The following is a 12236-nucleotide window of genomic DNA, read 5'->3' as shown; positions in this document are numbered from 1 at the left end:
AGAGTGGAAAGATTTTAGCTAATCCCTCTGAGCAAGCAAAAAAGGATCAGCCTTCAGGGAAGCTGAGAGCCAGCCGGAAAGAAGATTGGCTGTGAGATGGGGGTATAAGCAGTTCTCTGTGAACTGGGGTGTGTGGGGTGTTTACTGGGTGCCAGGCACTGTGGTAAGTGCTTTACACACATTTCATTAATCCTCACAATGGCCCTATGAAGCAGGTGCTGTTCTTCCCATTTTACAGGTAAGGAAATGGAGGTCCAGGGAGGTTAAGTAGTGGCCCTGAAAGGCTGGGCATGGCGCTTTGCAGAGCAGGGCTGGATATGAGCCATTATCTTCCAAACGGTAGGCCTGGGGCAGTGAAGAGTGGAGGGCGAGGCCCCGCATGTGCAACTCAGACAGGTACCGGGGTGCCCTTAGCTCGCTGCGGCCTTGGCCTGGTCTAGGTGGGACTCCGCAAAGCCCAGGAACTTCCCCTAGGGCCGGAGAGGTCCTACAGCTGCAGAGGGGAATCTGAGAGGCAGGGAAGAAGCTGGGGCCCTGTCTTGGCAGTTTTTACAGATCGGTATGTTCACTTTAAAAACTATTAAAGCAGCCTCAGCAGCCTGGTGGAATAATGAAGATGGAGGAAGAGAAAATACTGCCTTGAGCAAAAGGGGACAGCAGTGATAGTACAGGCCTAGGGAAGAGGCAGCTGAGGCTGCACCCACCCTTCTCATGGAGAGCGTGTGTCACAGTAGATCAGTTGGAAGGCTGCCCAGAGATCATCCAGTGTAGTCTCCCATTGCGTAAGTGACATCGCATCCATTTGACGATGCGTGTTTCCCACTGTGTTAGATGGAAATGAGACTTAGAGCCTGCATTAGCCAGGGAGTGTCCTGGTGGCAGTAGAGATAGGCTCTTTCCGTAGGCTGGCTCCATGCTTGGCCCTGCTCTGCCATCAGCTGTAGCCATGCGAGTTGCCACGGGGGCATTGTCCCTGTGCCTTTCTGTGCTGATTTCCTTATCTGTGAAATGGGCATGATAGTGACATTGGCCTTAGAGGGCTGCTGTGAAGACTAAATGAGATAGTCCTTGTTAGGTTGGAGTGTAGTGCTTGGCACATAGTAAGCGCTCAGTAAACGCTAGCTTATTACCATCATCCTGGCAATCTTCAGGGAAAGAACAAACAACTCTGCCCTGGATGGCTTAGAACAGCATTTTTTTACAATTAAAATTTTTTTTTTTTTTTTATTACAGAGAACAATCTTAGATTGTTACTTAGGAAAGAATCTCAGTGAGGCCAGAGTGTAGTTGGAATAAGCAGAGTCAGTATTTTATTTTCGGAAATGAAAACAATGCCTAATGTTGGTGAAATGCAGACTGTGAAGCAGCTCGTGGGGCATGGGAAATGGACATGAGAGGGTTCCCATCATGTGGGGTTGGGAGCCCCATCGAAGGGAAGCTGGGGGGCTACCTCCTTGTCCCCTGGAGGTGCATGTGAGGGCCTCAGTGACAGCAGACTGAGGATGGACAGCTTTAAAAGGGCAGGTACCATGGGAAAAATGAAACCACGGAAGGATTTACCGAGATTGGATCGTGCCTCACAGTTGGCTGGGTGGGGTGAACGGTGTGGAGAGGATTGAACGTGGGGATGGCCTGGAAGACGGATTGTCCATTGCAGAGCTGGGTGCCTGTTTAAAAGATTCCTTCTAGTTCTCAAGCACCCAGGAGGAAGGGGCAGTAGCCGGGTTCAGCTACAGCTCTGGTGCCTGCTGGGGCAGAGCTGGGGTGGCCTGCCAGCTCCCACAGCCTGGCTTGGGTTGAGGATTTTGCCTGTCTTTTCGTGGTTTGGTAGTGGTAGGGAGCAGCCTCCAGTGGCCATGGCAGACCTTGAACTGGCTGTGCTTTCTAGGATCTTTGTGGTCCTTGATCACCTTGCCTTCGGAACTGAAGCCAAATGAAGCTCCATTTTTATTCTCTTGTCTCCACGGAACCTTTGAGGCACCCCTTTTGAGGGGCCCTGACTCCAGCATCTATTCTACATCTGGTGGCCCTAAGATAATGATAATATCTACGTTTATTGAGCACTTATGCCAAGCAATAGGTTGAGCCTATTATTTCATTTAAATCTTATGACAGTCCCCAAAGCTAGGTTCTGTTCATCTCACTTAACTGATGCATAAGTGGAGGCCTGAGGAGGTTAAATAACCTGCCCCAGGTCACATAGCTAGTGAGTTGAATTGTGTCCCAAGTACCTATAGATGCCTCATAAAGAAACTTTGGGAGAACATAGCAATACTATCACCCTCCCCACTGTTCTGCCTTGCCCCCACTAGCTCCAGGAGCGTCTGATCCACTGAGCTAACAGAAGGGGCCTGCCCACCCCCACCCCTGATGAAGTGGGCTCAGCCTGCAGGGGAACAGAGGCAGCCTTGTGGAGCTGCCCCCAACTCCGCCAGCTCTCAGCAACCCCACTCCCCCTCCTTGGCTGGGTCTGTTTCAACACCCAGAGCAGCACATTCCATTCCATGGCACAGCTGGGGGCTGGGGACTCCGGATTCCCCTGGCTGCCTGCTCTCTTCACGGCCCCAGCAGAGCCTCCTGTCTGGGCTGGGACACTGGGTCCCAGCCACACACATTCCAGCAGCAACCACCCCCCACGTTGGATTTCCCAAGGAATGAACTTTAGCCAGGAATATAGCCAGCTAAACAGTTGTGGGATGTGAGCTTCCTTTGTGGGACCCAAGAGGCTGAATGCTGATGGGGCTGAGGCAGTGGGGGTGGGGTAGGGTGTCGAGGTGGGCCGCTCTGGGAGTTGGGAGAAAAGCCACAGTCTGAGGCTGGCTCTTCTGCTGCTGTCCGGGCTCTTGCACTGGGATCAGAGCAGGGCTCCCAGAAATCTTCCTATGAGGCAGGGTGGCGGAAGCCTGGCTGCCTGTAACCCCCGGCCTGTCCTCGGCTTTGTCCCCTGCGATTAAGAGCATGGGGTCAAATCTTAGCACCACTACCATGTACCAGCTGTGTGACCTTCAATGAGTTCCTTAACCTCTCCGAGCCTCAGCCACCTTATCCTTAAAATGGGGATAATAATAGTACTTCCCTCAAAGGGCTGTTGGGAGGCTTAAATCAGAATGTTAAAGTGCTCTGAATAGTGTCTGCGACCCAGCATGGTCTTGATACATATTGAACATGGGTATTACATGTCTTGTCCCTTATACTGGCTTACACACCACCTGGGGATGTATTTTTTGAAGTAAAACTCCAAATGTAGTTTCCATGCCCCTTCTGAAAGTAACAGTTCTGGCTTTTAGATAAGATGTTCCTATCTTTTCCCTGCCTTCCTGTCCGTAGTGGTTTCTTAGTTGATTAACAGGTCAATTAGGGATTTACTGAGCACCTATAATGTGTAGGCACTGTGCTAGGGCAAGGCCTTCGGTTAATAAAAATACTAATTACCATTTAACGAACGTCTAAATGCTGGGCATTGTTTCTAGGAACTTTTCATATATTTTCCCACTTAACACTCATTTCCCTTGTGAAGTAGACATTATCACTCCATTTTACAGCTGGACCATGTTCCCAGTGTCCTATGGTCACTTAAGTCACAGGATTGGAACCCAGAACTGGGCTTTACTGCCTCTGCTTAGCGGATCCTCAGTGTTCAGCAGCCTACCCCAAATCCTTCCTGTTCTCTATCAGAGCTCTGATTTTGTACCCAGCTAAAACACTTGACTGCTCCCTTTTAACTAGGGGTGGCCATGTGACTGAGTTCTGGCTGGTTAGCTACAAGTGGAAATCTACCAGGTGAGACTTGTTGGGAAATTACTGTTTTCCTGATCAAAAGGGCCAGACGCAGCTGACGCGCTGTTTTTGCCGTTAGCCTTTCCCCGCCTTGCTGCCTGCCTGGAGTGTGGCTGAGAAGTTGGGGGAAGGAGGCACCATTCTGTAACCACAAGCACAAAAGCACCCCCTGGCAGAGCAGGAAGAGAGAATGAGTCTGGGACATGGACCTCCTACCTGCCCACCTCCAGACTTCTTGTGTGGAAACCCCACTGTTTTTTGGGGTTTCTGTTCCACGCAGTCAGATGCAATCTTTCACTGATACACAGCCCAGATGCTCGCTGGGCAGCACCAGCTGCCTGTCTCCAGACCAACTAGGAGGGAGTGTTTTGTGACTGAAGGCAACGAAGGGTGGGGTCAGGCCTTGCAGGGCCTCCCTGGTCTTTAGATGGATTCTTCTTGGTCCTAGGGAAGAGAGACTGCTCAGGGCGTGACAGCAGATATTGAAGACAGAGCTGGTGTACAGAGCAGGGCCTGACCCCTTTGTTGGGGGTGGGCGAGTTTTCCTGGGCTGTGTAAAGGGAGCCTCTCCCTGCCTGCTCCCTCTCGCTGGCTGCCAGCACCTGACAGAGGTCAGTATTGTGCTCCAGCCAGAAGAGGCCCAGTCCTGTGTGTTCAGTGGAAAAATAATCCCTGGTCCTGGTTGACCATAGAAGTGTCCGTAAATATTTGGTCGGGGTAGGAGGCTGGGAGACAAGGGGTGGATTCAGGGAGCCAGGTGGGTTGGGCAGGCTTTGGGTGAGGGTGGGTGGCAGTGGCTTCCTCAGAGGTGAGGAGAAACAAGCAGGCCTCTGCTGCTTCTGACCTGTGGCGAGGCCACCTGACAGCCCAGGGAGGTGATTTATGGGCAGGCTGTCAGACCACCTGTTAGCTCTCACTGGCCCCACGGCAGAATTCAGGCCCTCTGGCCTTTTCGATTCTCTGAGGCAACATGCTCCTCTGAGAGCCATAGGAGCCAAGGTTTTTCTCACCTCAAGGGAATGAGGCGCCATTGTCTTGGAGGAGGAGCAGGGCTTGACTGGACTTGGCATGCTGGCTGTACCCTCGATGGTGAGAAAAGTCCCTCTGGGGGTGTCCACAGCTTCCTGTTCTAGGCACACGTACCCATCCTTCAGTATTTGTTGACAGACTCCCCAGGGACTCGTTCTGGTCACCACCCCTTCCAAATGCTGGACATTTGAGTGGCAGCAGCCTGTTGGCTCCATTTCAAGGCTCATCCCCTCCCTGCCCCATCCAGCTCAAGGGATCAGCCTCCATCTGCTCTGAGCTCATTGAAGAAGCCTCCTCAGGCATTACAGCTGGTCCCTTCCCTGTGTGCAAGACCACCACCTTTCCAGCCTGAGGTAACCTCCTCCTGCCTCAGCTGTGGGCTTATTTAGATGATCTAGACGGAGGTTCTCGACCAGGGCTGCCTGCCACCCAAGAGGGCGTCTAGGAATGCTGATTTCTAAATACCCCCAGAGATTTGGATTTATTGCTTCCATGTGGAGTCCACTGTTTTGTAGAAGCTCCTTAGATGACTGGACAGTTTATGTGTTAAAATGTAGATTCTGACACTGCCAGTCTGGGTGGGGCCTGAGCTTCTGTGTCATGCTGGTGCTCTGCTCCAGGGACCACGCCGAGTACCACTGGTCAGCACTGTCATCTTCTACAGGTCAGGGCCAGTGCCCAGGGGCGTCTGAGTGCTGAAGGGCAGGAGTGACACTTTTACACCTCTGGCTCTTTGCAGTAGTTCCACGGCCCAGCCTTCCTGGGCTCCTCGGAGCAGGATTTGCCCACGTCAGGGAGACGCTGCAGGCCCCTGGGAAAAGGCTGGGGAAACTGGCATCTCTGTCCCTCCTCAAGGACAAAAGGATGGCCATCTCCATCCCTCATTAGTGGTGGGGGTGAGAAGGATGACCCTTGCGGTGTGCTCCTGGGGGTCTTACACTAACACGGGCATCGCTCTTAGGCATTCTGAGTGTGTCTGTGTGGACAGGCCGTGGGTTACGACGAGGGCTTCTCTCTAAAAGTCACTTCTGAACCTCCCTCTCCCTACCTCTGGGGAACTGGCTGACAAAGAAATCGCCTGGTCAAAGCCAACTTATTTACTTTGATTTAATTAAAAACTTAAAAAAAAAAATTAAAAAAAACAACCCCTACCTGCATCCATCTAGTACCTATGGCCTCGCAGTAGTAGCAATAATTTACTCGTCATCAGGGTGAAAGGACATGCAGGGGGCTGAGAAATGAACCCCGAGAAGTGAGCCTATAAGAGGGGGTCTGGGCTGGGCTGCTGTCCAGTCTAGGGGGAGGGGAACTAGGCAGAGGGATAGCCAGGAGGTGTGGCTGGAGGGTACTGAGACCCTTTAGGGGCTATGAGAGGACACATGAAGGGGCAGTGGGGACAGAGAACTGTCCCCCAACTAGCTAAGCCTAATATATCAAGACTTCTATCTCCAAGGTGAGGCATTGCCACCCGCAGAGGGGAGCTGGTACCACAGCCCACTCCAGAAGCTCCCTGGGCTGTTCAGAGCCCCTCTATCCTTCCTTTGCCCTCTCCTGCTGCTGCCGCCTACTTTCTGAGGCCCTGGAGGTTTCCCCCCAAATGAGAAAGCCTTGCTTCTAAGGAAGCCCCCAGCCACCCCAGAAGCCCTTGGTCGAAGGCAGCCCAGGCTCCATGCTCATCCCTTAGGGCTTGTGCTGGTAACCACTTTCCCACAGGGGCCAGGTCAGCCTGGGACTGGGGGCAAGGCCAGGGGGGCAGGAGGTGACAGTGTGCCCCAAGGATGGGAACAGAGGTCAAGGCACAGCTGGCTGGTGGGACAGGGAGGGGTACCCTTCAGTGGGGCTCAGCGGCCCCATAGAAGAAGGGGTAGTAGAGGGAGCAGGGGTAGGAGAACATGAATTTGACGGCGAACTTCATCTCCTTATTCTTCTTGTCCCAGCGGTAGACGGCCATGAGCAGCAGCTGTCCGTCCACTTTGCGGCCCATGACCAGAAAGCTGCCGGCCAGGCTGTCCAGCTGTGGGCAGGGGCAGCCTGCACCGTTCTTCATGTGCAGCACCAGCCTCTTGGTGTCCTTGCGCTTCAGGGGGCCTGGCTTGAGCAGCTTCTTCTTTTTCTGGGCTCCAATCAATTTCCGGTCTCCATTCTCTATCTTGATCTCCTTGATGCGCATTTTGACCACTGTATGTCAGGGAGGTGGACAGAGGACAGCGTGAGAATAGTCAGGTTTACTCAAGTCACTGGTGGCCCCACAGCTGGTGCTTGTGCCCAAGGCCCCAAGCCTGGGGCTTGGGGAGGTAAAGTTTATACATGTACATTTAAATATTTATGAAGCTCCTATCATGCGCTGGACTTTCACAGACATTATCACATTTCATCCTGGAGGTAGGATAAGGGTAGGGGGAAATGAGTTTTGAAGAGGTTGTGAGCTGCCTGAATTCTAGAGCCTGGATTGAATGGAGGTCTAGCTGACTCCAGAGCCCATGTCTTTCCATGACCAAGTGCAGGGATGGGAAGCAGGGTGTTGGGCTCTCCAGGGAGGGAAATATTGGGGGCGGGGTGACCAACTGGAGGCAGGGTTTGGTGGAGAGAGGTCCTTGTGATGGAGGGAGGCTGGACTTCATGATCTCTGGGGATGCTTCTGAATGGGATTTCTGGCCGTGTGTGCGTGTGCATATGTGTATGGTGTGGAACGTATCTGGGGTGGGCATGAGTGTGTGTGTGTGTGCGCGTGCATACACATGGTGTGAGTGTGGTTGGAGCTGTAGTGGGCTGATGTTTGACAGCCGGCTCGAGGGAACAGGTCTGCTCTGTAGCATGTGGTTTCCATGGGGTAAATACCCCCACTATGACCTGGCCCATCACTGAGCCCAGGGTTGGGAAGTACTGCGCACAACCAGCTCTTGCTGGTGCGAACACACCACTGTAATCTGTGTGAAACTGTGTAGCGTGGGTGTTGGTGGGAGTGTGAGTGTGTGGGGGGCAGTGAGGAGATGTAGTTTAAGATCAAGAGTGGTCAGAGATAGACTGTCCAGGGCACTCCAAGGTGACTGCAGAGAGCATATATAGTTGGGGACAGAAAGTACTGAACTTGGGGGTAGTCACTTGAGCTAGTCTCCCCTTTCTTTAGGCCTCTGGGCCCCTATCTCTGTAAGCGGCCAGCGAGAAGCCAGAGAATAACTTTGTCCCCCAGGAAAGGAAATCGTTATAAAATCTCTTTCCTTCTCTCTTTCTTCCCCTACCTCCTCTCTTTTTCTCTCTTGGACACACACACACCTTGCAACAGTGGTATTCTCTTTTCAAACAGACTACTGACATAACAGACCTGCCGAAGTAAGGATTTCATTGCTCCCTCCCTTTTATAGACAGGGAGGCTAAGGCACAAAACAGAAGCCGACTTGGCAAAGATCACAAACTGGGCTGTGTGGTCCATGCAGGAGCCAGAGCCTGACGAGACTTGGCTCAGCTGCCCCAGGAATGGGGAGGCTCCAGGATGAAGCTGTGGGGCAGGTGACCACAGCTCCCCTGGCCAGAGTGCATTGGGTACTTGGCAGAAGTGTCCAGGGACAAGGGGGCTGCACTTCCATCCTGAAGCCTATCTCTCCCCCCACCCCCAGCTGCCCCCATCTATCTTGGAGTTAAGCCTGCTTCCTCCAAAGAGAACCCAGCCCTTGAGGGCCCTGTATGGATAGTGCCAAGGGAGAGCTGCAGGAGCCCTGGACAGGGGTGGTTCTGAGGCTTATGGACCGTAGCCTTGAGGGGCTTCTGAAGCCCCTGAGATGACATTAAAAAAGAGGTGCATTTCTCTGGGGAGAGGGTTCATGGTTATTATCAGAGTCTAAAAGGGGTCCATGAGGCAAAAACAGTGATGGATGTGGGCACGTGTATTCATATGTGTGTGTGTCAAGAAGGAGGGGCTGGGGGTGGCCTCAGGGCAGTGGCCGTATGGGCTCTACACTCACCGAAGTCACTGGAGCACATCTGCTCCATGAGGCCGTCAGCGCTGTGCTCCATCTCACACTGGGCGCAGATCTTGGTCACTGACGAGAGAAGCAAGAGTGGGGTCAAGGGAGGCTGGTGAGGGGGTTAGAGTCCAAAGAGCCACTCAGAGTGCAGGCCCTCTGACTGGCAAGCCGCCATCCCCTGCTAAGCCTCCACTTCCTCATCGGAAAATGGGATGATGGTAGTGATAACACCACCTGCTCACTGAGTAGTTGTGAGGATGAAAAGAGACGCCGTGGTGCATGCACGATTGCCCACGACCCTGGCAGCTGCAACCCTGACATGCATTTTCTTCTAAATTTTGTTACATTTAATCCTCAGCCTAGGAAGTAGGTATTATTCTTAGTTTAAAGAAAAGGAAACTGAGGCCCAGAGTGGCTACCCGAGTATGCAAGGCTAGTGAGATCTGAGCTTAGAACTCAAGGTTTGTGACCTCCAGGCTAGTGCTGGGGTGGGGGTGTTTGCGGGGTCTTTCTAGGAACACAGGGTCCAGTCAGGTGGATAGACAAGTGATGCTGGCAGGGCAGAGACGGTGGTAGGGGAGCACCACCCCTCCCCTAAAGTGGGCAGCTTAGCCTAGCCAGAACTTACGATATTTCAAAGCAAGACAAAAAACTTGTACTTTTTATATGAAATATTCTGAGTTTTGTCTGTTAGCCAGACAAACTCAGGCTGCTTCTGCTTCAGGTCCTGAGGTCACCGCACAGCACCTGACCTCTGCTCTCCTATGTCTCTGTCTCCAAGCGGGCACCCCAACATGGCAGAAAGAGGGGCTCAAAGAGGGCAGGCGTGTGAGGGCAGGGGCCGGGTGGGATTCTGAGCCTGGCATTTCCCTGTCTTGCAGGTTGTTAATGGTTGGGCTCTGAGAAACCAGAAAAGGAACCAGCTGGGGTCCCTGCTGGGGACTGAGCTATCTGCTTGAGATGGCTCTCTCTCCCTTGCTTTCCTCACCCCATTTCCACCCTGAGGGTACGGGGAGGGGGGGTTCCCTTTTCTCAGCATTTCCCAGTCATAGGACCCCAACCCAACTGAGACTCTCAGGGGAGGGTATGGTGTGTAGGACTGGGCACTGACGTTAGCCCTGGGGGGGAGGCATGCTAGGGTCCAGTTGCATTTTGGGGACCAAGCCATATAAGAAAGAGGGAGAGAGGTGAAGTCCCCGCATGGAGGCTCCTTAGACTCGCCTATTAACTGCCTAGGCAAAGCTTTTCTGTTCAGTGCCACGGTTTATCCTCCTGTCTGGTGCCTGGCGGGGGTTACTCTGCCTAGAAGGAGTTGGGCAGATATCGGGGGAAGGGTGAGGGGGGACACACAGTGAAGGGGAGGCTGAGACCAGGGAAGAATTAGGGGAAATGGGACTTGAGGGGTGGGAGGCAGCACATAGGATGTGATAGGTTTCAGGAACTTCAGGACTTGGGGTTGCTTCCTATTTTACAGATAGAGAAACCGGGGTTCAAAGTTAAGCAACTCCCCTAAGGGCACGGCCTGCCGATCTGCTCTTTCTTTTGTACTGAGCTTCGCCGAAAGGTCTCTTAGCCAGTGGGATAGGGGAAGAGACTGGGAGAATTTAGGGTTCCCAGGTACAGAAAACAGGGGGGATGGATATCGTAGCCCAGGAGTGCACTTAGCCCCCAGTCTTTCATTATATCCCTTCAGCTCTCCTTCCCTCCCGAGGTCCCAGCACGGGTGAGGATGCTTGCCGTGGTGCCTTGGGTTGTGGGGGAGGCAAAAGGCATTGTTTAGCGACTCCGGGACAGTCTTGGGCTGAGAGAGGCAGTAGGGCATTTATGTGGATGCCGCCCCAAGATGAGGGGACAATATTGGGGCCACCCCAGCGGCTCCAGAGGTTTGGGAAGGCAGGCGCTGCAAGGAAAGCCAGGAGAGTTTTCAGGAACGGAGTGGGAACAGGGAGAACCAGTGGGAATATGTAGAGCTACAGGGAAGCACTATTCTGGCAGTCCACGGGGAGGTGGGAACCCCTGAAGAATGTGGGAGACAATCCCCGGGCGCTCAGGGCTGAGCGAGGAAGGGCTGTTTGTGTGTACAGGGGGCGATACCTCTGGGGGACTCATAGAGCTCTGCTAAGGGGTTGGGGGAGCAACATCCGGCCGGACCCAGTTCGCGGGCACCCAGGGCCATTGGAGGGCGCGGGGGCGGCGGTGGCGGCGCTACCTGGAGGCGCAGTGGCGGGCAGGTGCCCGAACTGCACAGCGATGCAGAGGTCGTTGTCCAGGGGGAACTTGTGGCAGTGCAGCATCTCGGGCCAGGGGAAGCCGTAGGCCTCCATGAGCGGCGCGCAGCCGGCGCGCACGGCCTCGCACAGCGAGCGGCACGGGTAGATGGGCTGGTCGAGGCAGACGGGCGCGAAGAGCGAGCAGAGGAAGACCTGCGTGTCCGAGTGGCAGCGCTTGGCCAGCAGCGGCAGCCAGCTGCTTGCCTGCTGCTTCACCTCGGCCAGGCTCTCGTGCTCCAGCAGGTTGGGCAGTCGCATGCGCTTGTAGCCCACCGTGTGGCAGAGCGGCAGGTCGGCGGGGATGTCGAGGCACTGCGGCGGCTTGGAGTACGAGCGCCCGTGCAGCGGCTGGGTCTGCCACCCATAGTAGTCGTACTCCTGGCCGCGCACCGGCGCCCAGTGCAGCGCCCACAGCAGCAGCGCCAGCGCCAGCACCGCAGCCCGCGCGGCCCCCGCGGCCGCCCGCATGGCTGCGCAGTCCTCGCCGCTCGGTACGCGGCGCCCCCAGCTGCCCCGCGTGTTCCCGCCGCCGAGGTCGCCCTAGTAGGTAGGTGGGCAGCCTTCGCTCGGCTCCCGGGCGCACCGAGTAATCCCGGCACCTCCCACCTCGGGACTTCAGCCTCCGCCTCGCCGCACGCCCCAGCCAATCTCCAGCCTCCCGGCCTCCCGCCCTAAGGTATCAGGGAGGCAGGGTGGGACCCCCTTGGTCCCTCCCACCCGGCTCGAGCACCTACTGCTCGGCGCCGACTGGCGCGCTCGTTTCCCGATCACCAGGTCCCTGCCACGGCCCCAGTCTCGCCTCGCGCCTCTCCCCGCGGCTCCCTCACCTCTCTCGGCGTTTTCCTCGCCCCTCGTCTTCTCCATCCCTGCCACCTTATCTCTCTTCGCCACAGCCTCTCCTGTTCCTTTTCTTACTCACTTCGCTTACTTATCTGTCCGTCTCGGCCTTTCCTCCACTTCTGTTTTCTCTTCCCTGACACCTCGGTTCTCCCTTCTCCTGGCAGGAGGCTCCTGGCTGTCCACACTCTCCTGGTTCTGGCGCGTTCTTCACCCCTCAGTCCTCAGTTTTTGAGCCCCTGCTTGGTGCTGGGCAGTCAGAGATGGATGCAACCCTGAACCCACCACCAGGGACATCATAACCTGCTGGGGTGGAAGATAACCATCATCACTACGATTTAGTGAGTTCTTCCTAAGTGCC

The 12236-nt window shown here is 54.8% G+C and overlaps 1 protein-coding gene across 1 annotated transcript; it reads right to left on the bottom strand.

The window, feature by feature from the left end:
- Window positions 1-6399: 6399 nt before the first annotated feature.
- On the bottom strand, window positions 6400-11626 carry SFRP5 (secreted frizzled related protein 5). Its single transcript, XM_039871586.1, has 3 exons — window positions 10978-11626; window positions 8766-8843; window positions 6400-6984 (listed from the first exon to the last, which is right to left on the bottom strand). The coding sequence occupies exons 1-3, from the start codon at window positions 11504-11506 to the stop codon at window positions 6638-6640; spliced, it is 954 nt and encodes a 317-aa protein (XP_039727520.1). The 5' UTR covers window positions 11507-11626; the 3' UTR covers window positions 6400-6637.
- Window positions 11627-12236: the final 610 nt, after the last annotated feature.

This window comes from Pteropus medius, unplaced genomic scaffold (genome assembly GCF_902729225.1).
Source record: "Pteropus medius unplaced genomic scaffold, Ma_sr-lr_union100, whole genome shotgun sequence".
Classification (NCBI taxonomy): Eukaryota; Metazoa; Chordata; class Mammalia; order Chiroptera; family Pteropodidae; genus Pteropus; species Pteropus medius.
Note: the sequence above shows the minus strand (reverse complement) of the source record. Positions and strands in the feature narration are given on the sequence as shown.

Coding starts and splice junctions, on each gene's coding strand:
- SFRP5 (XM_039871586.1), bottom strand. CDS start 11,506: ATGCGGGCGGCCGCGGGGGCCGCGCGGGCTGCGGTGCTGGCGCTGGCG. Junction 8,844..10,977: donor GCCCGCCACTGCGCCTCCAG/GTAGCGCCGCCA, acceptor TTCTCTCGTCAG/TGACCAAGATCTGCGCCCAG. Junction 6,985..8,765: donor GATGTGCTCCAGTGACTTCG/GTGAGTGTAGAG, acceptor CCTGACATACAG/TGGTCAAAATGCGCATCAAG.